At 38.6% G+C, this 26,269-nt stretch overlaps 2 protein-coding genes across 2 annotated transcripts; one reads left to right on the forward strand and one right to left on the reverse strand.

Moving 5' to 3' along the window:
* Positions 1-917: 917 nt before the first annotated feature.
* SLC7A6OS (solute carrier family 7 member 6 opposite strand) lies at positions 918-6,178 on the reverse strand (the record flags this gene model as incomplete). The annotated part of the gene is made up of 5 exons (XM_082005806.1): positions 918-1,162; positions 1,606-1,735; positions 2,588-2,788; positions 4,737-5,114; positions 6,017-6,178. The coding sequence occupies 5 exons, from the start codon at positions 6,176-6,178 to the stop codon at positions 1,041-1,043; spliced, it is 993 nt and encodes a 330-aa protein (XP_081861932.1). The 3' UTR covers positions 918-1,040.
* A 488-nt stretch (positions 6,179-6,666) lies between these two features.
* On the forward strand, positions 6,667-25,408 carry PRMT7 (protein arginine methyltransferase 7; the record flags this gene model as incomplete). Its single annotated transcript, XM_082005875.1, has 17 exons — positions 6,667-7,126; positions 7,956-7,992; positions 9,341-9,490; positions 10,817-10,925; positions 11,267-11,379; positions 12,596-12,837; positions 12,980-13,157; positions 14,266-14,393; positions 15,908-16,049; positions 16,545-16,628; positions 17,849-17,896; positions 19,100-19,189; positions 19,839-20,000; positions 22,385-22,459; positions 23,252-23,412; positions 24,587-24,683; positions 25,250-25,408. The coding sequence occupies exons 1-17, from the start codon at positions 7,032-7,034 to the stop codon at positions 25,406-25,408; spliced, it is 2,070 nt and encodes a 689-aa protein (XP_081862001.1). The 5' UTR covers positions 6,667-7,031.
* Between the last annotated feature and the right edge of the window lie 861 nt (positions 25,409-26,269).

Below are 26,269 nucleotides of genomic sequence, written 5' to 3' on the forward strand. Positions count from 1 at the left end.
AAAAGTAGTTTGTCCCCACTACCTTGACCTAAAGTCACTGCTGCAACCTACAGCTCACGACTGACGTAAATCTAACACCCTATTAGCTATTTAGTAGGAGAGTGCTAAATACTTTGCGTGTCCACTCAAGTAAGATTAAATTGCTTTAAAGATGAATGTAAGTTAAAATGCTGACATGGCTTCAGCTGTACCAACTCCTATGATCTTTACATGAGTAAAGAAGACTTAGAAAAAAATCTTTATTTACAATTTAAATGCACATATATTGTTCTGCTCTACTAGTAAAGTTACTGGAGAGAAGTCCAGCAATAACATGGACAGGTCAAACACATGTAAAGAAAGTAACTTGAAACTTAGGAACAAATACAGTAGAAAGCACTAGGACACAGTGCCTTTTTCCAGGACTTCCACTTGCCATCGTGGCAGACATGTTGATCTTCTTGTGAAACCTGATACATTAGTCATGACAAGAAGGGCCGCTGCCAACAGTACCTCCATATATAATGTGGAGGTAGTGTCTGTACAGGTACAAATGCTTGGGCGTGCAGCTTTGGGGAAAAAAAAAAACTTCAGAACCTCAGCATCACAGAATAGGCAGAAAAATCTACTTTAAAGCATAGAGTATCTTTTGCTTGGAATGAAAATTTGTATTGTCAAGTGGCATGTTTACACCCATCTGTTTAATACCTGGCTGCTCAGGTAGCAACAGCTCAGGTAGTAAAAGGTTTTAGCATTTACTGGAATCCTAATCTCGTATCTAATACTCAAGCCTAGGCAGTAAGTATTAGGGTGAACTGCGCTACTCACCACCAGTTTTAGAAGGCGAGACATGCAAAAATTTAGCTTAAAGCTCATCCACGTAAAGATTGGTTTCCTACTGTCCCAATGAGCACAACTTCTACTGGAATGTGGTTTTCCCATTTATTTTTTTTGTTTTCAAAATTCTTATGAGTAGCCATCAGCAGCTCTCTAGATTTTCAGTTCTACTGCAACAGCAGAATTGCATCTTCAGTATGCATTTCACCTTCAAAAGAGGGCTGTTAGTCAGAATCCAAATCCTGGATCTCATCATATCCAAATTCCTGTAGAACCTCTTGTCGGTATTTGTTCCATGTTCTTCTCCTGTAACATTGGTCCTCATCACTGAAGCTCTCCTCAGACTCTGAAGAAAAAGTACCAATACTTTCAGTTAATCACACTATTGTAAGCTGCTTGAGTAACACACAATAACAAATATAAAGTCTGAACAACTTCTGTATTAGAGGAAGTCTGAATTGTACTTGGATGCACAATTCAAGCACTGGGATGGGGAGTTAAGAAAGCAAAGACAGGGTTTCACAAGCATATGGAACCAAGTCATCTATCCCTCCTCAAAACAGTCTTCTGCAAGTGCAGCAGCCTGGAGTTCTTAGTGTTTTGGCAAAGTCAAAATTAAGATCCCTTGTACTTCCAAGAGACTCTTCGCTAAGGAGATTCAACCCATTATAAGAGAACACTACCCCAGCAGTACTCAGTTGCTTTTTTTTTTTTAGAGCTAGCATTTAAAAATGGATGGGATTCATATGTGCACAGCATTAAAGAAAACAGTATTTATGACAGGCATACCTTTTTCTCCATCACCATCTTCCTCAGGTAAGAATTCATCTTCGTCAGGATAATCATTACGCCAGTTATTTTCATCATTTTCATCATCTTCATCTTCATATATTTCCCCTGAAAGATGATCATCATCTACCTGCATGTCAACACAAAACATAACATTCACTATAAACACAGACACTTGGCATTAAGCAGGCTTTCATCCACCTATATGATACTATACAGATCATGAACAGTCAAGAGATACTTAATGTACTGCAAGCATAAGTTATTCAACAGTTGCACAAAGCACTCTGTAGAAAAATTCACGTCGTCAGTATATTCACCATAGCACAGCAATCTGCTTCAGGTGAAAAATCAATTAAGTCACACATTTAGATGTCAAGGTTAATGTCTAAATTAATCCTGCTCACTTCAGCAATAGCATAATAGATGAAGGAACAGAAAAAGTAGCTTCAGGTTCCCGATATGCAAGTCGCAGTATCTATCCAATGAAAGACTAAAGTTTACATTTGACTTCCTAACTCCACAGTCACTGAAGGACAATTCTATTGCAAGAAAGTCTCTCGTGTTACGATTAAAGCCAAATCCTCAAATATTGAAAATGTTTTATATGTCCCCCTTGCTCCTTTTTATTTTTACCCAACTGTATTTACAACTGCCTCCTAGTCACAAATGAAATGTAAATAACTTATGTTTACATTTGTGTGCCAAAATTTATTTGGCAATTTGAAGCCAGACAAATTCTTCTGAATACATGAGCATTATCCCTTCAATTTTCATTGTTGTATCATAATTTGCTTGACTCAACAGTAACCTGGAAGAACGCAGGACTGGTAGTTACAAAAAGCTTAACACAGAAGTCACTAAGCACACGTGTGGTATCTTAAAGGATTCTTCACGGCGTGGCAACTTCTAATGATAGGATTTTAAGCATGTTTATTTGTGACCTTTCTATCAAAGAAAACCTGTTTTCCCACATCCTTACCAGTTCATATTCTTCTCTGTAGGGCTGTACGGAAAGGATATTCTGGATCCAACCAGGGGCTGATGTTTCCATATAGTAGATGTCATAAACATACTCATCTTCTTTCTCATGGTGTTCACTTTTACCTTCTTCAGACACATTTAAACGCTCACGGATCATCTCTACTGCATTGCAGAGAATCACGTCTGGATCAGTCTTCTGCTGAGAAAAAATTAAAAATAAGAAATGCATATTTCCACTGAAGCCACACGCACAAAGTCTTAGTTACAGCCAACAGTTTTCTTTGTAGACTTTGTAGCCAGCAGCTAGCCAAGTATGACATTCTGAAATCTTAGACCCAAACATTTTCCCATCTGAATGCAGATAATTGGATTATTAGCAACCTAGAACAGAAAGACACCGAAGAATTTTCCAGTTAACTTAGTACAGCCAGCCACGCCTTGTTTCAGGTAACAGTAGAAAACTTCTGGGCCAAGTTAATTAGAAACTACTGAAGGGGATATCACTAGTCCTATACAACTGTTCATCTATGCCAATAGAACTGTTCATCTGTTTCTGATGACATGTTGGTTGAAAAGACAAGTTTGAAGACAGCCTGTGCTTTCTAGAGCGTTACACTTGCAACACTGCAGGGAAGATGTGCATACAGTAGTGTGGGTTAACATGCAAGCAGATTACAGTATACAAAGTATGCAGCAGAAACAATGAAAACATCACACTAACAGGAAAAGGCTGACAGGCCCTACAGATAACACTTTTTATTCCCGCACTTCAACATTAACACAGAAGGAATGTCTTCGCGCTTTCTCCTTCCTAACAAATTATTTGCAACATTAGACTTTTTTTTGTCAAGTACAGGCTTTAATGGCCTGTACTTGAAGGTCCACATGGGTACGTTTTCGCTGCCACTTTTTCTCTGCCAGAGGTTTTCAGAATATTTTGTCCAATCCACAGTGGTGTCTCCCGAGCTATTTAAGTGAGGAACAGCTATAGACTAGCCTTTCATTCACTTCTAAATACGTAGAGAATGAAAAAGCAAGCTTACTTCTTGCTTTTCACACTTACTGCTAGCTCTAAAAGAGTAAGAGGAAAATTCTGATGCTACCTCTGCTTCATTGCTGGTTTTCTCATCAGAAGAGTGATAGATTTAACAGTTAACTAACAGATCTCAAATGTCTGTTAGAACTACTTGCTTAACAGAAAGCGAGAGTTCATACTAAAGTTTGATGGCAAAGCCCTTAAATAACCTATTAGAAATGCTGAAGGATGACAGCTGGTTGAGCTTTTCCTCACCCAAGTATCTTCTTTAAGCATTTAAGTTTTACTCACAGCTGTGATGGGCTGCATAAGTAAAGCACCCACGTGTACTTACATACAGTGAAGGAACTACTAAGGAAAGCATACACAGCCCTCTGACCTTCTTTTTCATATGGTTATGAGTCTCTCTAATAGAAAATCTTCCTAACACTCTGTATGCAGGCCACCCTACACAGAAGGCAGAGCTTCTTCATACTAAAACCATTCTAGATTAAAAAAACCCCACATTCTAGATATTGAGCAGATACTCCTCCAACTGAAAACATAAACGCATAATACCAATGAAAACAGGATGTAGGAGCTTAAGCAGTCTATCAGATACCTGGAGCTCTGCTAAAACAAAGTATACAATAAAACCATGCATTGGAATTATGAGAAGGGGAGGCTCAAAAGTATCTTTTATTTTAGTCAATCTTACCTACGAGTGACATTCCTAGACATCTGGGTGGATGACAAGACACTGAAATAGACTTTTTTCTTTTTCTAGGGACGGAAGAAATTAATCAAAAACCTCAGAGATCCACCTGACAGATGAATGTGAGAATTTATACATCAGAACAGGGTACAGAAAAAACTGGGAGGTACAAGCCCTTCCTGTAGCAGCCAACTCCACACAGCTGTCTGTCTCAACAACATTACTGCATTTCAGAATCTTTACGAAAATTACTTCCTGTACAATGTATTAACCGTTCCAACTTGCAAATACCTAGGTAAAACTCCTGTTCAATAGTGGAATACTTACAATGCAAAAAAACTTCTACAGCAGTCAGTTTGCCCACATGTACCAATCAGTGATATAAGTACTTCAAGTACACTAAGTTCGTTTGCTGACCTGTGGGTCTGCAGCAGTCACACCGGAGTCTCCCACCGCCTCCTCTTCTTGTTCAATATCAAACAACTGGAATTTCCCACAGCAGTCCAACCTTTTCTCCACAGCACTGCTCTCCTTTCGTGAAGCATCTTCCGTTGCTTCTGAGTCTGATCTGTCACCATCAATTGATGCTTTGCCATTTATGACAGGTGCAACTGTTTCAGTACAGTTAGGTCGATGGCTGGCTATGACACGATAGCGGTTTTCCTTCCTTTTCTCTTGCTTGGAAGAACGGAGTTCCTGAATTATTCGCTGAGTGCTTCCTAAAGAGGGTCGCAGACTTTGAGCTGCTTTGTCTCGAGTGATCACTTCCTGAACGTATTTCTGAACTGGTTCATTCTGGGGAGAGAAACAAAAAGGAGGAGGAATATAATGACACCATCAACATAGTAAGTCCTACTCCTTCCTAGAAATGATTAGTAACAACTATAACTGGTGCTTTCTGTTTGAGGACTGCAGTACCAACATTCAAGTGACTTCTACTACTGCTTTAAGCAGCACAACTATCATAATCTCTTGATATGGGGGGAAAAAAAGTATAAGATATTCACAAATTGTAAAGCTGTCTCCATTTAATTTTTAAACAATATACTTTGTGGTACAGAATAATCCTCCAAACAAAACCACACGCCTTTGGAAGATTGTGATGGTCCTAAATTTAAGGCACAATATCCTTTACAGTGTCCTGTAAAGCCCAGTTCTCAAGACCTGTTTTATTAGATATAAGAGGCTGTACAGTTAATGAAAGTTGTTAACCTTGTAGGGCTGAGCTTCAGCACCTCAAACACCAGAAATGCAGGCTTCACTTACAAACTATTGAACAGTCTAAGTATAGAAAAGTCAGTGCTGAGCACAGCTTTTCATGGTGGTCACTCTAGAGCTGTGCTCCTTAATTAACGGCCTGCTTTGCACGCAGGTACGCTGCTGCACAACCAGCCAACCGGGAAGTAACGAAGAGAAGGCCACCGTACCCTTGTTTATCGGGACAGGCCAGCACCTCGCATCGAGACGCTACTCTCCAGACCGCTAGCAAGAGCTTCGCACCCACAAGGGATCCCGAAAGACCCGCGTGGAGCAGCGTTGTAAACCTGGAGAGAGCCTGCTGCTTTCAAAAGCCCCTTCAAGAGTACAACGAAATGCCCGGCTGCATCAAACCGGCCCCGCCCGCCTGAAGGCACGGCCCCGGCCTACACGGGCGTCGGCGCACAGCAGAAGTAGCGGCGGCAGCAGGGCTACGGTACCTTAGAGGACACGGTCGCCACCAGCTTGAAGAGGCCCCTCTCCACCGGCTGGGCGGCGCCGCCGCACTCCGTGCGCAGCCGCTTGCAGGCGAGGAGCAGCGCCTCAGCCGGCTCTGTCCCGCCGCGCTTCCGCTTGACGCGCAGCACCGCCGCCCGCTCCATGGCGTCCGCGGGGCACGACGGGAAGGGGCGGGCACGGCCGGCGGCACGCCCCCTCCCGCGGCGCGGTGCACGCCGGGCAGGTGGCGGTTTGCACGCTGTGAGGCGGCCTGTGGGGTAAGTGGGGGCGGCGGCGGCCATGTCGGGGGGTGTGGGGGTGTTGCCGCGTCGACTCGGGGCCCTGAGGGGGAAATGAGGCCACGTTTTCGGGCAGGGGATGGCGAAGAACGCCCTGGCGGCCTCCTGTCACAGCTCCTTCCTGAGGTGGAAGGGGGGAGGTCCGGGCCGAGGCTGCTCTGCTCGTGGCCGGGCCTGTCCCAAGGTGACGCCCTCCTCCGGCAGAGCTGCGGCTGCCCGGGCGCGGGGAGCGTCGGGCATGTGCTTTGCTGCGGCCCGACCTCCCCACCACGGCCCTCGGTCCCAATCGGGGAGGGCGCTGCAGCCGCCGGTCCCCTCGGGAGTTTGCAGGTCCCTCCTCGGACAGGGTGTAGGGACCCCCTGGAGAGGGTGGTTGGCCTCCCCCACCCCGATGTGCTTCGCCTCGGAGGGAGGTATTTTTCCTTGAGAATTTACTGGTAATTTTTTTTTTCCTGGGCTGAGTTTTGGAACAGGGCTGGGTGATAGATTTGAGCTTAAAACATCCGTGTAGAAAAGGTGAGAGGCAGTCACCAGTGCTTCTGGTCGAGTGTAATAGGGAAAGTATATGTACGTTTTCAGAGCTAAAGTGATGTCTGATGTTTTCGCTGGAAGTTTTGTGTTTTGTTGTTTTTTTCACAGACAGTATTTGGGGTGTTATACTGAAGCCAAAGCAGCAAAACTGCACATAATACATAAGTAACGCAAATTGAGGTTGATCATGAAGACCTTTTGTGGAAGAGCTAATCCAACTACTGGTGCAATGGAGTGGTTAGAAGAGGATGAGAACTATGACTACCATCAGGAAATTGCAAGGTATGCTGGAAAAAATAGCTTGTTGTTCCACTAAAGCTACAAACCCAACTTGTTTTTATGACAATTTTTTGGTTTCTCCCTGGAGAAGTTCCAAGGGCATGACATGAACAGACTGTAGGACAGTCTAGATATTACAGTGCCCTGTGTTGTGCAGGGCAGAACTGTAAATTTAGAGTTTTGTAAAGTATTCTTCCAAGTAGTTTCCTTCTAAATTTTTGTAAACATTTTCTGAGGTGCTTATCTTAATGCTGACAGTGACTGAGTTGTGGCAAAATACATTGACTAAATTTCTTTTAAATTCCCAGTGAAACAAATATTTGCCAATTGTCTGTTCCTGTAGTAACTTTTAAGAGTTTAACGTAACAGCCAGAGAAGTTGGCAAGATCAGATTTTGGAGTATCTTTAAGTTGTGCAACCCGTAAAGAAATGGGGACCAAAGAAACTTAAATCTTGGTAACAAATGATAGACCATTAGTAGGCTGTCTTTCATGGCTATGCATTGCTTTGTATGAACCTCTCTCTGTCCCAGCTATTATTTCACAGTTGTTTGTCCATAGGTGTATGTATTGGGTCCGTTGCTGAAGAGAGGATATATGCCAGCAGTTCATTAGTTTATTCATATACTGATGAGCAGATCACTGAAATGACACTATTCCTTAGATTTGGGAAACAGTTCATATCCTCAAAGAGCGTGTCAGTTATCTGTGCATTTATGGGCCATGGGGACCAGTTGCCTTAGTAAGAGGAAACAAAGGAGGCTATATAAGATCAAGCAGTTTTGTTGTGCTTTGCAGTATGTAGTATTTTGACAGGCATTTTTTTGTTGTAGGTCACGCTATGCGGATATGCTTCACGATAAAGACAGAGTAAGTACAGAAGCAAAAAACTTTTGAATGGTGAGAAAATACCCATTTCCTTTCTCTTGAATAGCTCTCACTGCTTGATTATACAGATTTCTATGAGAGATGAAACTACTGAATTGGTACCCTTTAAGATAACCAGACCTGCTCTTAGATCAACAGATGCCTTCTTACATCTGGTTGTTTATTGCAGAACATGGTATTTACATTCAGTAGCTGATTTTGCTGTTCTGTTTGACATTTTTGACAGAGCGCTCATTAGATGAAATTTCAAGGACTGTAAATGTGAATCTAGGCTTCTGATTTTTTTAGAAATGTAAATAAAGTCTATCTTTATTCTTTCGTGGTATTTTTAGCTCTTATTTACTGCTTAGGATTGAGAAGAAAATTGAGATACCATATCTACAGGCATGATGAAGTCTGGAATGAATGTTTTAAATGTTCTTTCTACTCTAGCCAGTCAGTCAACTATTTTGTCAATGACCTTTTTAACGACTTTTATGGTGCATACACTATGAGTCTTGAATCCATATTGAATTGTAACATGCCAGTGGGATCAAACATGTAATAAGCCATGTCGAGACAAGGAAGTTGTGTCTTAAGTAATTAAAACAAGTCTACTGGAATTATATATCAAAAGCATTAACTAGAATTGTTCAGAAAGATCCAGCAGACCTTCCAAATTTATAGTGTCTAAAGATACCGTATTCTTTGGAAAGGCTTGATAAATAATTTGGAAAGGAATGTCTTACAATAGGCTGTTGCAAAGTAAATATAAGCATATGTTTTAATAGGTATACTGTAGCTGACAGATGACAGCATTTGTTTTTTTTTTCCTGTTGTTAATGCTGGTATGCTTGTAGCCCCACTTAATGGCACATAACCAAAAGTCAGTATTTACACATGTTGCTTCTCATGTATGGATGTTTTTCAGCAGATGTAGAGAGGAATCTAAATCCAAGATACATTAGCACTTTTGCTGTCATAGGCACTGTATGACTGAGTGGTGCTGCAGGGGAAAAGTAATCAGAAAAACAGTAGTAGCTCACACGGATTTTTATTTGCTCCAGGAAATACTTTGCATTTGTAAATTATGCATGTGCTATAAATAGCTGACTGATCAATGATGATGTGAATATTCTGATAAAAATTGATGTACTTTAAATGGACTGTTCCCTCCAGAAACACTTGCTTTTGCTGAAAATGGCTTTGGTGTGACTGTATAGCATAAAGAATGCTTGTAGGCCTCTTTCCAATTATAAACTCATAATCGAAGAATGCAAAATTTCTGCACAAAAGCTAAAAGAATAAATGGATAAAATGATGATCTTTTTTTCTTTTTTCTTCCTTACAGAATGTAAAGTATTACCAAGGTATTCGTGCTGCAGTGAGCAGAGTAAAAGAAAGAGGTGAGAAAGCCATTGTTCTAGACATAGGGACTGGCACAGGGCTCCTGTCTATGATGGCAGCTTCAGCAGGTGCAGATTTCTGCTATGCAATTGAGGTAAGGATTTGTTACGGCTTGCACGTACTTCTGCATGTGTTTTCATAGCCTCTTTTTAGAGCTGCAGTGCATTTGTTCTGTCTGCATCATCAGTGGTGTGGATGCATTTGCTATTTTGTATTGTGGCTTCTGAAGTGTGAGCTTGATGTTTTTGTGTCTCAAAAACATTTGGGTGTTACAAGAATATGATTGAAAAGGTGTAGTACGTTTTGAATTTTTGGGACAGTTTCTGGAAATGTACAGATTAAAATTACTAAGTCAAGTTTTACAGTATTCTGTACTTATCAAAACTCTAGTGTAATATGGAAAACTTTAAGCAAGTTTTTGAAAAATGTAAGTATTCTCCAGATCTTCATAAGTTTCAACTCTTGGGTATGGCTTCTCAGATCACTTAATCATCTCTTCATGATTAGATAGAGCATCTCCATTTTTATTGGCAGTTAAGAAACATCCTGATGGTCATTAGCAGCCTTTACTTATATTAAGGATAACAACAGGAACATTTTGGTCAGTTTAGCTTTTTATTAATGCATTTGAAGAAACAGAAGATTCACTTGTCAGTAGGTCATAGTTGAAAGACTGCTGTGTGGTTTTTATCCAAGTAAAAATCTACTTTTTTTTTTAATCTATGATTTTATCCTGTGATCATAATTCAAAGACAGTCCTCTTCCATGTAGACACAGAAAGCAATCAGAGAGAGTTGTGCTGGTTTCCAAAGTGTACACAAATGTCTTAAGTAGTCAGATTGTATGGCTGAATAGAATATTTAAAATTTTTGAACTTAAAAACTGAATATGGACACATTCTTCATCGTTCTGTTATTTTCAAGCTATGTACTCTCTCTATTCTTCGTTCTGAAGGAAGCAAAAATTCTCTTCACAGTTATGTTGTTAATAAAAGCAGATTTTTGGCATACTTCAGTGATCATTTCAGTGCTGGTTGTTTTATCAATTAATTAGTTTATGTCTTGAGCACATAGAAGTTGCTTGGGGCCTCTCCTGCTGCATATATATCTTTATTTTTAAAAATAAACAAGTTTAATGTAAATGCTAAAATATTCTTCATATGTATTCGTGTATTTCAAAAATTAAATTGGAGGAGGTTTTGGAGACAGCTGATAGTTTGGAACAGTGACATTGGAGCTTTATGAGCTTTTGAAGTGAGACTTGCTGTCTTGTTTCATGGTGATGAACTTCAAACATAGGAAAAAATACAGAAGGTGTTAAATTTTTGCAAGGCTAAATAGACTGCATTTTGTGTTGGTGTCCTTTCATTTTTGAAAGCTATTGTTAGCTTACCAGTTTGTTATACTCTTGCTATTTACAGGTTTTCAAGCCCATGGCTAATGCTGCTGTGAAGATAGTGGAGAAAAATGGTTTTCGTGACAAGATCAAGGTAATCAACAAGCACTCCACTGAAGTCACAGTTGGCCCAGGTAAGAAAAATAGGCTAGGGTTAAAAAAATTTGTAAGTACCACAAAACCATGAAGGAATATGTCTTATTCTTCTATTCAGTCTCTTTTTAATTAAAACAAGCAGATCCTTTACTCTCTAGAAAGTAACATTGGAATTTTACTTCAAAAGGAAGTGTAGTATAATAGTATTTCAGTAGTCATTTGTATTTCATAGTAAAAGTTTAAAGGAGAATAATTTGCAGTCTTCAGCAGGTTCTCTAACAGGAGTAAGTTTTTTGAATTAATTATGTTTTCAGGATAGCATCTTCCTGAAAGACTTTATATAACTCTTAATGGTACAATATTCAATTGTGTCTTTTAGATGGAGATATGCAGTGTCGTGCAAACATCCTGGTAACAGAATTATTTGATACAGAGCTGATAGGAGAAGGAGCTTTACCAACCTATGAGCATGCACACAAATACCTTGTGCAGGTGAGAAAATAGAAATTGGTAGTGTGTCACATTTACCCCTAGAGAAACTCTTCTGTCTTTTTTGGAGTAGGGTAGAGATTATACTTGATTTAGGCTTCTGTATCTTTTGCAGATACACCATCAGCTGTGCTAATTTCTTATTCAGTAAATAATTTACTAGATTCATTCTTAGAATAAAGCTACTGGAATTCATATTGTAAATCACAGGCTCTGAAATTACACTTAGTTGCTTTCTGTTAAAACTAATAACTTGCTGGTTAACAAATGTCTTTCAGAAAAGGCATCCACTTCTGATTTGGAGCTTTCCTTAGTAGTTTGTTCCAAGATGTTTTAAAAAATAAAATTCTCCTCCTAAATTTGATGGGCTTCACCTCCCAAGCATTAGTTCATTTGGGTTTTTTTTTTCCGAAGGAGCTGTTGCTACTTGGCATGTCTTTTGCCTGTGGAAATACTTTAAACACTGTAATCAAATTAGTATCCAGGTTTTTTGACATACGGATATAGTTTTAGGGCTTTCTCTTTTACCCTTTCTAACTTTTTTCCTTTAACGAAAATGTGGGTGGCAAAACTTTATTTAGGTTTCTAGGTTTCATTTCACCAGTTTTACATACAAAGACAATAGCACTCCATAACTTTTTATTGCTCTCCATATATAACTCTAAATTGTAATTAGTCTTTTTTTGTAAAAGCATTGTTCTTGGACTTCAGAGTTAGCTCTTTCTTCACAGTCTTTTTTTTAGAACAACTTGCATGTTTTCTACTCTTTAAACATGGATACAAAGTTGTCATTGCATAAGGATTTGAGACATTATTTTCCTTATTTACTCATTGCAATCACAAACTTTGTTTTAATGTTGATAGCGTAGTAGTTGTCTGCCTTGAGAAGCTCAAGATAGATCTCTTATTTCAGAATGAGAGTGGAAGTGCTAGTTTAACTGAGGCTAGTAAACTGATAATGTTGCATGGTTAATAAAGTAATCTGACCTTGCTGAACAACACTGAACAGGATAGATATGTGTATTGTATTGCACAGATAGAGAGACAAAGAGAAAAGTGCTCTGGTGTTACAGAAGTCTGAAATAATTTGTGTTCAAGATTTGAAAGCTCCCAGTCCAACTTTTCTTGAAATTGGCTCACATTTCAATTGATTTAATTCTCATGCATGTTAATAAGTCAAACTTGCTGAAGGCGTTTACCCTTTGTTTTGAACACTCAGGAAGGATGCGAGGCAGTGCCTCACAGGGCGACAGTGTATGTCCAATTGGTGGAATCCAAAAGAATGTGGTCCTGGAACAAACTGTTTCCTGTTCATGTCAAAGCAGAGAATCGTGAAAAAATTATTGCCTCCCCTTCAGAAATGGAGAACTGTCCAGGTGTTCCTTCTGTTTGTGATATCCAACTGAACCAGATGCCTTCGAGTGACTTCACTATCCTTAGTGATGTGGTGACAATGTTCAGGTAAGGTAGGCATTGTTCTTTTCAGAACAGAATTTTCCTGTCATGCCTTTGATGTAAGTTGTGTATTCAGCTTAAGAAGCCAATGAGAATTTCTGAAGAAAGCTGAACTATTTCTTTTTACAATTTTCACGCTTCTCTGCAGTGTGGATTTCAGTAAGCCAGTAAGGAGTGCTTCTACCTACTATAGAGTGCAGCTGGAGCCTGTAAAATCTGGCAAGGCCCAGGTCGTACTTTCATGGTGGGATATTGACATGGACCCCTCTGGGATGATAAATTGCACAATGGCTCCATACTGGGTAAAATCCACTTCTGCTTTCCAGGTAAAAAAATCTGAGCCGTCACATACTATAATCAGATGATTATCAGTAATTATTTTCAGTAAAGGCCGTATTGGATGTTTTAAGCAGCTGTCCCTAAAACCGTATAGGAATTTTGCTAACATTTTATGTATTGGAAGGTGCTAAAGAAGCAAATCATAGAAATGTTAACTATAGTATTTACCCCTTTCAGGTTCTCTTTAATGTAAAACTTAAATGTAAGCTTTAATGTAAACTGAAGCTGTCTTCCAGATGTTTTAATTTTATTTCTTTTATTTCTTTTACTTTCAAGAAGTGAAAGATTTCCACCTATTTTTCCTTAACTAGTCTCTATCCCTGGTCAAAATATTAGCCTGTGGTTTACTTCCATGTAGTTCTATTAAATTTCACAATAAGTGTTAAGTTCATGCTAATACACTTATACTCCCATAAAAAAAGCTGGTGTGTGAAAATGCTGGGTTGATACTGGATAATTATTGCAACGGCATAATTAGATCACTGTTAAATCAGATGCCTGTGTTTTTGTATGAATGTGTTTATTGGATGAACTTAGTCAAAATGAAGCTACGAAATGATTGTTTGCTCTTACGTGTTTGAGAACAAAATTTGAAACTATCAAGCTTCAGGGCTTTTGGTCTGCTTAAAATGTCTGATCAGCTTGGAACATTTGCAGTGCAGAAAATAGCTTTTTGAAACACAGATTAGTTGTTCTGTCATCTCAGAGTGACACTGAGTGATGTCATTTGGTGCATGAGGCTGCAGCGACGGGTCACTGTCAGCAATTCAATACAGGTTTCTAACATAAGTGAACTGTAGAGGTGAAACAGCATTAATAAATGCAAAGTGTGTTTTGGATTTGTTTTTCATTTAATTAAAATACAAGCTTAGCTAGTCAGCAAGACAGTGGTCTCAGGCTTATTTTATTGTAAGAAATCGAGATAAAGTACGTTTATTGGATATACGGTATTAGTCATTGTTCAGCCTTGCAAAGGTGAACAAGATTGTTTGAACTATGTGCCCATTCTTCCTAACTGATTTCCTGCAATTTGTTTACTTTCCATTTACTATTTATGAGTTACTTCCTAAGGTTTTGTTTATCAACCTTTTTCAGTGGAGAGATCACTGGATGCAGTGTGTATATTTTCTTCCACGTGAGGAGCCAGTTCTTCAGGGTGAGAAGGTGTACCTGACTGCCTGTCGTGATGAGTACTCTGTGTGGTATAAGCTGCAGAAAGCCAGGTAACAATACATGTGTGTGAAAAAGCGTGGTATTTTACTCCAAGCTCGAGTATTTGCTGCTCTTCGGGCAGCTATTTTGTAGAAGAGCAAGATAAGAACCTAAAGACAAGAAAATTATTAAAAGCCACTTCATGGGCAACACACAGGTGAAAAAAACACCTTATGCAGAAAAACACAGTTGAAGTTTGGACTGTGGGCTCCTGCATTATACCTGCTGGCACTCTGTGACAGAGAAACAAAACACACTCATGATTGGTTTCTGAAAATCCTAAAATAACCTCAGCTGAGCTGGCTTATAGGTAAAGGAGTGAAATAATTGCCATTCTGTCTCCATTTGCTGTTTTCCTAGTCAGCACTGTCTTTTTGAAATAAAAATGCCTTTTGCTCAAATTAAAAGGAGCTTAATCATGTTGGTTGTGATGAGCATAGCAGCTAACATTTTTAAAAATTAGCGCCACCTTTAAAAGTTAATGTCTGAATTTTATGTGCCTGTTTTACTTAGGAATCCAAACGAGTAAATTTTTTCTAAAAGATCAAATCCTGAAATAAGTAATCATAGAACCATTTCGGTTGGAAAAGACCTTTAAGATCATCAAGTCCAACAGTTAACCTAGCACTGTCAAGTCCATCACTCAACCATGTCCCGAAGCACCACATCTTCATGTCTTTTAAAAACCTCCAGGGATGGCGACTCAACCGCTTCCCTGGGCAGCCTGTTCCAATGCCTGACAGCCCTTTCAGTGAAGAAATTTTTCCTAACATCCAATTTCCTAAACCTCCTCTGGTGCAATTTGAGGCCGTTTCCTCTTGCCCTATTGGGGGCTCTTCTTCCAAGTAACAACGAGACGAGACCAACATGCCCTCTCGCTACAACCTCCTTTCAGGTAGTTGTAGAGAGCGATGTGCGGCCTCACCAGTGCCGAGTACAGGGGCACAATCACTTCCCTACTCCTGCTGGCCACACTATTTCTGATACAGGCCAGGATGCTGTTGGCCACCTGGGCACGCTGCCGGCTCACATTCAGCTGGCTGTTGACCAGCACCCCCTTTTCCGCTGGGCAGCTCTCCAGCCACTCCTTTCCAAGCCAGTAGTGTTGTATGGGGTTGTTGTGACCCAAGTGCAGGACCCAGCACTGAGCCTTGCTTAACCTCATACAGCTGGCCTCAGCCCATCAATCCAGCCTGTCCAGATCCCTCTGCAGAGCCCTCCTACCCTCCAGCACATCAACACTCCTGCCCAACTTGGCGTTATCTGCAAACTTAGCATCACAGTTAGTGGGAAAGTTTGGAGAGTTTCTTTGGTTTGCCTTTTAAAAAAGGTGAAAATGGGCCCTTTCTCTTCATTTGGAAATTCAAAGCTACAAAAACATCCCTGGGGAACTAGTAAATTTGAACAAGTAACAGCGGAGTCCATACACGTTAATGTGTGTATTAGCTAAAATGCATAAATGTACTTGTTTGCAAAAACATTTTACTGATGCTGTAGTTAATACTTCATTGAAATTTTTTTCCAGGAGAGAAGAGGAGAATAAAGCAGATGTTCTTGTTGAGAGTCCTGTTTGTAGATGTCAGGCTCATCTTCTTTGGAACAGACCACGCTTTGGGGAATTGAATGATCAGAACCGAACATGCCAATACATCCAATCTTTGATGAAAGTGAGTGCATGTTGCCTGTAGGTTTTTTGGCTTCTGTGATAGATTCATGTATTGTTTTATTTGCAGTAATTATTTATGGTATTTGTTTCTCCCTTGCTGACGGCCTTTGCTCACTAAATTACTTTATTTACATCAGCAGATTAAGTTATGTTTTGTTATGAAAACTTTGGTATTACTTGCTTTGAACTGTAAGCAGCCATTTTTGCATAGGATTTTCTATCAGCTGTGTGTCTGTGTTAGAAGGAGTATTGGTAGTTGAATAAAGACACCCAGTACACTTTGTGCAAACTTTTTCTGACCTAAACCAAGGGGATTATATGGACATTTCTTAGACTATTCTGTTCTGCTTGAAGTGGTTATATTAATCACTGTATCCCCCAGTCCTTATTTGATATGGAAGTGTATGAAGTGGGGAAAAAACGCCACCAAAACGTTTAGAATTTGAAAACTTTTTAATCTGGAATAGGAATAAAAATGACTATTTATTTTCTGTAGGTTCTGAAAACAGATAGTGTTTGCCTCTGTATCAGTGACGGCAGTCTGTTGCCTGTGCTGGCTCACTATCTTGGAGCAAAGCAGGTACAGTACTTCTTCCTGTTTTTGTGATCTTTGCGTTTTAGTTTTTTATTTTTAGTTCTCTCATATAGTTCAGCATTTCCAGCCCATTATTTAATTATTTCCAGTGCCTCTGCAGTGACAAGTGAGAAAGAGGCTCCATTTGTGTTGAAGTGGAGGTTAAATTCATCTCTGATCAAGCTGAAGTTTAGGGAGATAATAATCACCAGTTTGATGCTTACCAATATGTAGCCTCGAATGAAAGTGGTGTTCCTCATTCCCCACCGATTCCTGTTTGCCATCTTGTATCTTGGTGCTTTCTACTGACCTAAATGTCTGGCAATTTTTTTCTTCTTTTACGTTTGCAATTCCATAATTACATATATTATCTAGTCTGAAGTGGAGGGTCTGTAACAGCAAGATAGGAAGCAGTAAGAATACTGAGCCTGTGTGTAAATGAGAGCCGAGAGCTGCCTGGCTGTCTTACTTACGTATATACCTTACTTCATGTGTTCTCTTGTGGGGCTCTTCAAACTAAAATCTACTATAGTTGGACTGAATATCTGGGAGTGTGTAATGTAATATAATTCTGAGGAAATGCTGGGCAATTTGTAGAAATAAACAAACATGCTGAGTTAAAATGGTGATCCATGGCCCCTGTATTTTTGTCTTCTGGCTAGTCACAGGTGACTACTGAGGAGAGAGGAAATGAATAGGGCAGGCAGAGATTTCCATAATATTTTCCTAGCCCTGTAGCAGCATATTGCCTGACTATTCACCATTTTGAATAAAACCTGAGTTTTTTGTTACTTCAAAAGGCTGGTGTGCTGCATTGCACGTCTGAGCTCTTTCCAGCTGGTACAGACAGATCATGTTAAACAATGCTTAAAAGGAGTAATCGCTACTGGAGATTGATTGATCACACTGGGAGTATGCTTGCGTTTGTTCAGGAGTAAATATATGCGTAGAACAAATGCTAATATGCTATGTGCATCTTAAAAATGGAAAATAAATGTTTGCATTCTGTTGTTTTTTTCCTTGTATGGCTGTGAGAACAGCATTATTTAGTCTGTAGTTACTGGGGGAGTTTTTGTTGTTGTTAAAAAGGTACATGACAGTGGGCTGTGAAATAGATGAACTGTGTTCACCAGGGCATCAAAATAGTTCCTTCATTGTTCATTTACATACTCTTTTCATTAAAAATTATAAAGCTAGTTTGACTAACTGTTGTGTATTTTCATTAGGTGTTTACGTTAGAAAACTCAGCTGTGTCCTGTTCTGTCATGGAAAAAGTGAGTATTCAGTTTTCTGTTCAAGCAGTAGATGAACTCATGGCATTTCTGAGGCCAGAGCTGCTGCCTTGGTTGTCCTTGCATCAATTGCTTGGAGGTTAAATCAGTTTAATGAACGTATTTGATTGTACAGTTTGACAAGAGGTGGGAGGTGGGCTATGTTGGGGGAGGGGGTGGGAGGAGTTCTTTTTTTTTCCCTGGTATTTGTACAGAGCTTTATGCAAATACTTGGAGGAATATAATATCCAATCTCACCGCTTTAGCCACAAGCTGAATAGGCCACTGTGGAAGTTGAGCTGAGCAGAGGGAATTATGGTTGCCAGTGCTTGATCCCTCCTTGCAGATGCCTGTGTTGGCTTGCCTGCTTGAGCTGCTGCTCTTCCACCCTCATTGCATTGGTGATAAAAGCCAAGCTGTTTGTTTCTGAGGATTCGTGGAATGTGAGAGCATCCCATAGCTTGTGCCAGTTTTACCAGGAAAGTGGCGTCTAGCAGCTCTGTCTTCCAGCTGAGAAAAGTCAGGAGTGCCTGCTCTGCTCTTCGGCTTTTAGGAGACAGTAGGGAGTAGGTCTTGACTGCAAGCGATGTTTCAGCTGCTTCCTTGGGGTGGAGCACAGAAGGCCTTGCCAGTGGAACAGTGGCTGTTCAGGAGAGGCAGATAATGTCTAAGAAGTGACTGGAAGCAGCTTCCTGAAGTCACCATTCAGCTGTGTCTGTTTTAGTTGGCACTGTATATTTGAAAGAGGACTAGCCTAGCCTGTGACTTGTACTTTTGTACTTGAGTACAAAAACATGAACAGTAAGCAAGTTAGGATGCAAACCTGGTGTCAAACAGAAGCCAAATATGCAGTGTATTCGTAGTTGAAGTAATTTTTATCTTTCTTTACTGTCCTTCCCATATGCTTCAAAGTACAAATGAATGAGGTGAAGTAACTTCTGTGTTACCTGCCTTTTTACATACTTCACTGAACGAATATGTAGGGCATATGCTTTAGTTCGCTAGGTGTGACATGTTGGCCGCAAGTGCATAACGCTCTTCAAGAATAGACTTGTGGCATCCTGATGAGTTACGGTAGGCAGTCTTTAAAAAATTTATTTTGGGTATTGGCTTAATTTTTGTTTTTAATAAAATTATTAATTTAGTATGGGTTTGAGTCTTAACAGTGGCTTTTGATAAAGACAGTATGCTACTTTTGTTTTTTAGTTTTTTAAAGCAAATCATCTTCAAGATAAAATTAAAATAATAGAAGCACGTCCTGAGTTGCTGACGTCTTCTCATTTGGAAGATAAAAAGGTATGTTACAGTTGTCCACTACTGACTTTCAGTGGGGTGGTGCGGAGCAGAAGGTGAAAATGAATCTTGCTTTCCTGCTGTGCTACTGTAACCACAATGAATCCCATTATATCCCAGTTCATATAAAGTGTAATGAGTAGATGGTTCAGACCTTGTCCCACTAAAACTAAATGAGACTACAGACTATGGGAGGGTTTTCGCCTTTTTTTTTTTTTAAGTGTATGACTTTCTCTTCCTGCATAATCTATGCCAGTTGTTAAGGCAGTTAAACTGCATATGTGCTACTAGGCTGTAGCTCTTCTTTCTCAAGCCACTAAGAAGATTGCAGTTTATTTGGAAGTACTAACATCCTTAAATTAAAAATGTAAAAATTATGTGACTGTCATTATAGAGCCTTGTGACATAAAATTGCAATATTTTCTCTCAAACTTTGTTGCAGGAAAATTAATTTTTAAATTTGTTAACTAAAAACACAAAAAGAGGTCTTCAGTGCAGTATATGCAATAATTAAATCTTTATGGAGCAGTAGAAGCTTTTATATAGATGACTTAACTTCCTACATTGTATTGTCAACTATTGAATAATAACTGTGTTATTGAGTTGTTGTTCTTTGTTACAATGCTTTTTATCTCCTCCTTTCCTTGCCCAGATTTCTGTTCTTGTGGGAGAGCCATTTTTTACTACAAGTTTGTTGCCATGGCATAACCTATATTTCTGGTATGCTAGAACAGCTGTGACCAGTCACCTTACCAGCAATGTCACTGTCCTACCTCAGTCTGCTTCTTTGCACCTGATGGTTGTGGAGTTTCAGGTGAGATTGTTTAGAATTATCCATTTGATATTTACACACATTCACTTAAAATTGAGTAATCTTCCAGGATTTTTTAATGACAAGTTTATCTCATCTTAATACCGTCCACTTTGTTATGTTTTGCACTTACCACCTGAGAAAAGAATATTTGACATCTTGAAGATGAGTTTTGCTATTTCAGCCATCTTGACTCAAGTAATTTTACGATGTAAAATGAAAGGGCTGAATGTTTTAAAATATTTCTTTAGATTAGAGAGATATTGCTCAAGCATGTGAGAATTGGGGCTATTTCTAAAAGTAGATATTCTGCAAAATACCACTTTTTAAATGGATGCTTTATGAATATAAGACTGTAGGCAGGATTCATAATTTCATGTTCTTTTTTTTTTAACCACTTTAGGCTGTGCACAGTTCTAAATTTGTGCATAATAGGGGTTACATCTTAAAAATACTTCAAAAAGTCATCTTTCTGAAATTGTATGAAGGTATAAACTTTTTCACAGTTATTAAGGACTTGGTCAGTAAAAATTGTGAAGAGTTTACCTATGATGACAATGGAAATTAAATAAGTACTTTCATAACTAAAATGCAAAATTTTTGTCCAGTAGCTTAAGTGAGGGAACGCTTTAGTCTGAAATTGTGTAACTAAATACATATCTATAAATCAAAAAATGCCTATAATGAACTTTCATATGAACATAACCTTCAGTTTATCTGTTAAATATGCCAGGTCTTTTTTCTTTTCTTCCCTCTGGTTGACCAGCTGTGTAGTTTTGTGACTGAGCTTTCTCTCCCTTAACAGTTTCCTTATTCGAATGCTCTTTAACCTTGTTCTCCGTCTTTCATCTGTGCATGTGAAAAAATGCTCTTTTTTCCTCTGGGAGTAATCAACTATGCTGCATGTTTTTACATACCTTTCAGTTTTCTGCAAAAATGCAGAGAACTTACATGTACTGAGTAAATAATGTAAATCTGAATCTTCTAATAGGAAGCAGATGTTTAAGACATCAGTAATCAGATTGAAATAAGCAGTTAATTTTAATTCCATGCTGTCTTATCTAGAGGGTTTTCTTCCCTAGAACTCAAAGCATTTTGTAAGGAAGTAAGCAATATTTTTTTCATGTTCTGCATGAGGAAACTGAGTGATCACTTAGGATTATTCAGCAATCGAGTAGTAGAATGTAGAGTAACATTCATGTTACCTGAACCTCAGTTTTATACTTTTGTGTACAGGGTTGTGTTTAGAGATGATTCTACATAGGTATTTTAGTAGAACATTTAACTTATGTTTTGTTCCATTAAGCTATTAAAGCTATTGCTTTAATTTTACCTTGTCCTCTTTGTTCAGTGGTGAATCTACTCTCAAAGCGTACAATCTGTGGGTTTTTTAAAATAACCTCTGCATTTACCAGTTCCTGGTTAGACAGAAGTAACAGGCATAGTGTTGTAAGGTATTCTGCAGAACTGGTTCTGTAGGCTGTTCTGTCTTGTCAGAATAGGGATATGGCATTACAGTTAAGCAATTAACAAAATCTGGATCCAGGAGGAAGAATTTGATGAAATTACTTCAGTTATAAACTTGTTTAAGTCATAATTGCATTTAGGGAGCAGGATGCTACCTATCTGATTTGATAGTTCTATCAGGTTTGCCATTCAGAGATTCTTTATAGTCACGCTAGTTCATGCTGTAATCAGGCATAAATTATGACAGTGTTTATTTAAATTTATAGTAGTCCTGCTGCCATCTTGTAAAGCAGGAACATTTGAGGTTGCTAAGTGCAGCAATGAGCAGGTAATAAAATGATAAAATAATAAAAAATATCCACAGCTAGTTAATGTTCTTGTTCTATTAAGAGACCATTAATGTAGTCTAATGAAAGGCAGAAGTTGAATTGAATCATTGTCTGTCCAGCAGATTGCTAGAGTCAGTGAGAGGTGTAATATGAAGTGCCTAAAATAATTTTACTAATCTTTGGAGTGCTAAAGGGGAAGTATGGTAGTCCAGTAGGCTGTAAGATGTTTGATGCAACAGGGAGCACTTACCTGTGCTGGCTTGTCGAGATGGGAGGGCTGTAAGGGTTTAATCTTGGCAGATCCATACCTACTCTAAAGTAAATTATGCATAGAGATGGTAGGAAATGTGGCATATCCATTAGAGGAGTTGAAAATTGAAAACAGTGGCTAAAGGCTTGCAAAACATTTTCCCAAAATACACTATCTTCTGATTCTTGCAGTAGTTCTAATGGTTTAGGAATGTATAGATAGTAAAGAGACATTATTGGACTTGTTATCAAATGTCTAATCTACAGCTAAAATTATTTTGAGATTTCCTATTTCCTTTAATAAAGGCAAACAAAACCTGGTTTTGGGGTTGGTTTTTTTAGGACTTATGGAGAATCCGGAGTCCATGTGGCACCTGTGAAGGTTTTGATGTCCGGACCATGGATGATATGATTAAAGTAAGACGACTGAAAATAGTTTCAGCACGCGTCTCAGCAAAAAAGAACAAAACTCATCTTGGCTTAAAAAAGTATTTAGTGACTGTTGAAAAACTTGTACGTTAGGCAGAACACCATTGTTTTAGTTTTTCGTAAATATGGTGGCTATTTAGTTCTTGCAAACGGAAACTTCTGTGGCATGGTTTTCGGGGGTTGTCTGTTTATTCTCATTTGCCAAGCTCTTCGGTGCTTTGCACTGTTTTGAAAATAATTATGTTTGTTCAAAAAGAAAAATACTATTTTGAAAATTTTGTTCTGAGCTTGAAATCAAGGCACCTGGGAGTTGTTCATAGATGAATCCTGCTGCCTTTACTTGCCCTTGCAGGTACTTTTGAAAGAGAAAAAGACTTTTTGACTTCCAAGAAATAGATCTGAAGGGTGAGATTTTTCTGTATCAATTTCTAGAGTTATATTGTAGATATCCATATTTGAATTAGTCATTCAGATTGCCTTTGTAGTCATTGTGGAGGAGTGCAAGCAGTTCTAGAGTGGAATTCATCTCAAGGGAGAAGAAAAGTTAAAAGCATTGTTTTTTGAAAGTGCCTGTGGCTATTTGACTGCTGAGGACCATGGTCATAGCAATTAGCTCATGCATGTGGTACATATTTTCTCTTGTGCCTAAGTAGCTCAGTCCTGTCCTCTTGCGGCTTTATTGCTTAAATAGTCTGGGTTCAGGACACAAAATTAACTTGAAGACAAGGATTGTTTGCATTTGGATTGTTTTCAGCTAGTTTTATTGCTTTCTTTCTTCAGAATTCTCTGAATTTTAGGGAATCCAAGGAAGCAGAACCTCACCCTCTGTGGGAATATCCTTGCAAATCACTCTCTGACCCCCAGGAAGTTTTGACATTTGACTTCAGAAAGACTGTACCGGAGCACTGCCTCAGCACAGAGGGTTCTGTAAATCTTTTACGGTGAGTTTTCTCATTGCAATAAATATTCTTGTCATAATCAATTTTTTAACTTCATATTCAAGCTCCTTGTGCGTGTATATATGTTATATGATATATGATATATATAAAAAAATTATATATAATGTATAGTTAACTATAGTAGTTAACTAGTGAGAATATAATTGACAGTTTTTAAAAATGTGACCTAAAGTTGTGGAAGTTATTCTGACACGGATTTCCTGTGGCTATTCACAATAGGCTATAACAATAAGGGTAATTTCTTAGATAATATGCCTGTATTTAAAAAATAACATTTTTCTAGTGTTACCATGATTCAAAACTGAAACAGATTAATTTATAGTTTAGAGAAAATAGACCATTATCTGGATGCTTTTAATCTTTCTGTTTGTTCCCTGTTGCTGAGTTCTTGTGAAGAAAACTCCTATTTAGCTTTCTAAATTAGTCTCTTTAATAGCTTTAAAGTGTACACTATTCTTCCTTTTAACTACAGTTCTGACAATCTTGGTATTTGTCACATGTCTTCTGAGATACATTTTTCATTATAATCTAACTACAGATTGTATTTAATTCTGTTCAAACTTGAAATGCTCTTAAGAATTAAAGAACAGGGGAAAGTTATTTTTAACTGTCTAGAGCTTATGTAGCTCAAACACTGCTGCAATTTTATGATTCTCTTTGTGAAACAAAATTCAAGGTTTCACAAAATCCAGAGCCATCTGCATGGGTTCTCTGTGCCTTTGCACCAGTGGTATTTACAGACAACACGCTAGCATGACCTCTGCTCTTTGTGGAGCAGACACTTGGAGTGAGATGGGATACATGGTAAATATTTTCTCAAAATTCAGAAGCGATAGAAGCTGGGGTCTCTGAAGGAAGTACTCCCCAAATATGCTGAATAATTTATGCCAAGTTATCAAGTGCCTGTTAAATGACTGTGGCTCTGAGCAGATTTTGTTATGACATACTCTTCTCTTCCTGGTCTTTTTTAGATTTTGTATCTGCAAATACTTAAAAGTTGCTACCCATTTACCATGATCATTCAACCTTTTTTTTCAAGGAAACAAGTTATTCATGCTTCTGCAGCTCTCACCTAAACTATATGAAGAATGGGTGCAGCATTTAAGCTGTCAGTATTGTATAAAGTAACAGGCTTTGATCCTCCACCTCTCCCCAGGAAAGGAAAGAGCCATGGAGCAGTTCTGTGGATGGAATATCATCTTGCTGCTGATATCTCCGTTAGTACAGGACTGATGCAAATTTCAAATGAAAAGGTATTTCTTCAATCTAATTCAAAGTCTATAGGATTACAGTGCTGAAAAATGGGTCTCTCTTGGCCATGCTTTGTTTATGTGCTGCTCTTTGTTAGACCATTTGAATACTACATAGACAGAACTAGTAGAACTACCTGTTCTTATTTGGGGGAGGAGCAGGAGATGTACCTTAAAATGGGAGAATCTGGATTGGATCCAAATGCTCCCATAGTTTTGAACCACATTCAGAACTTAAATATGGTGTTAGCTGAAAGTCGAATTTATTCATACTTTTCTCAGTTTAAGAAAAGCAAAAGCTTTGAAAGGGGAAGGAATAACTATTTTCGGTATTCTATCTAAATATTCTTTGACCAAATCCATTTTTTCCTCTACGACTTCACTGTGTAGTGTAACATATAGTATTTCAAGTTATGCATTCTTGGAATGGATGGCAATGGCAGGGATAACTGTCTGATCATTGTATACTGAACTGGGAACAAGAACTCTTGTACTCTTACTGCATTATTATTGTCTAATAATAATATTGTAGAGTTTTGACTGCTTTCACTTTTAATTCTCTCCTGTAGGGAAACTGTGAGTGGAATCCCCACTGCAAGCAAGCTGTCTATTTCTTCAGTTCTGTTATTGAATCAGAAACTCTGTCAGATCTTCCTAGTGCTGTCACGTATGCTATAAATTTCAACACAAAGACAGGAGAGATTTCCATGGATTTTAAGCTATTGTAAAATACTTTCCTTTTACTCATGTTCCTAAATTATAATAAACATATATAGTATTTTTTTGTATGGCAGAGGGATATTTTTATTGTGTTCCGAGAGCAAACTGACTGCTCTGAAATATACTTTAAACCTTTTTGGTTTTGTTTTTAAAATGTGTAGTTGGGGAGGTAGAGAAGGAACCTTTTCTTAAGGACAGGTAGTCCTGACAGGGTTTATATACATATATACACATGTTATCATATGTTTCAGTGTGAAACTCTGGTATTTTGGGATTTTGAATAATGTTATGGGGCTACAGAACAGTTGACTTGCTGGTTATTGCATGGTGTATCAGTGGGTGAAGACAGTAAACCTTACAGCAACAGCAGATAAGTGTGAGTTAAACTCATCTATTTCTAGGCTTTGTTCTTGTCATTGTAAAATGGGAAAAGGCACAAAAAGAAATCCCAAGTCAAGCTACATATGTATATTAGTACACTTAATAGGGAGAAGGAAACAGTTTAGCTGCTCACAAGCTTGTGTAAGTTGTGGCTAGTATTAAACTGAAATAGTCAGTGAATTAAAGTATGATGCACTGATGGTCTGCTGGAGTCTGAGATGCTGCATTTCTGAAGAGACCTTTGCCAAACAGTGACCAAAGTCTGGAAAGGCATAACTGGAAATCAGAAAATGTGCCTATTCAGGTTAATTGGAAGTGACAAAGTGATGGTAGACTGACCAGAAACAAAAGAAAAAGAGCCATAGTCGAAAAAGCTTGCAAGTCTTTAGGAGATAAGTAATATGCATTATATGATCAAAAATGTGGCCCTATACTCATTCCATCAGAGGTCTAAATAACATCTGCCAGTTTAGCTAAGTTGTATGTTG

The sequence above is a fragment of the Phaethon aethereus genome, assembly GCF_964289735.1.
Source record: "Phaethon aethereus genome assembly, chromosome: 13".
In the NCBI taxonomy this organism is placed as follows: Eukaryota; Metazoa; Chordata; class Aves; order Phaethontiformes; family Phaethontidae; genus Phaethon; species Phaethon aethereus.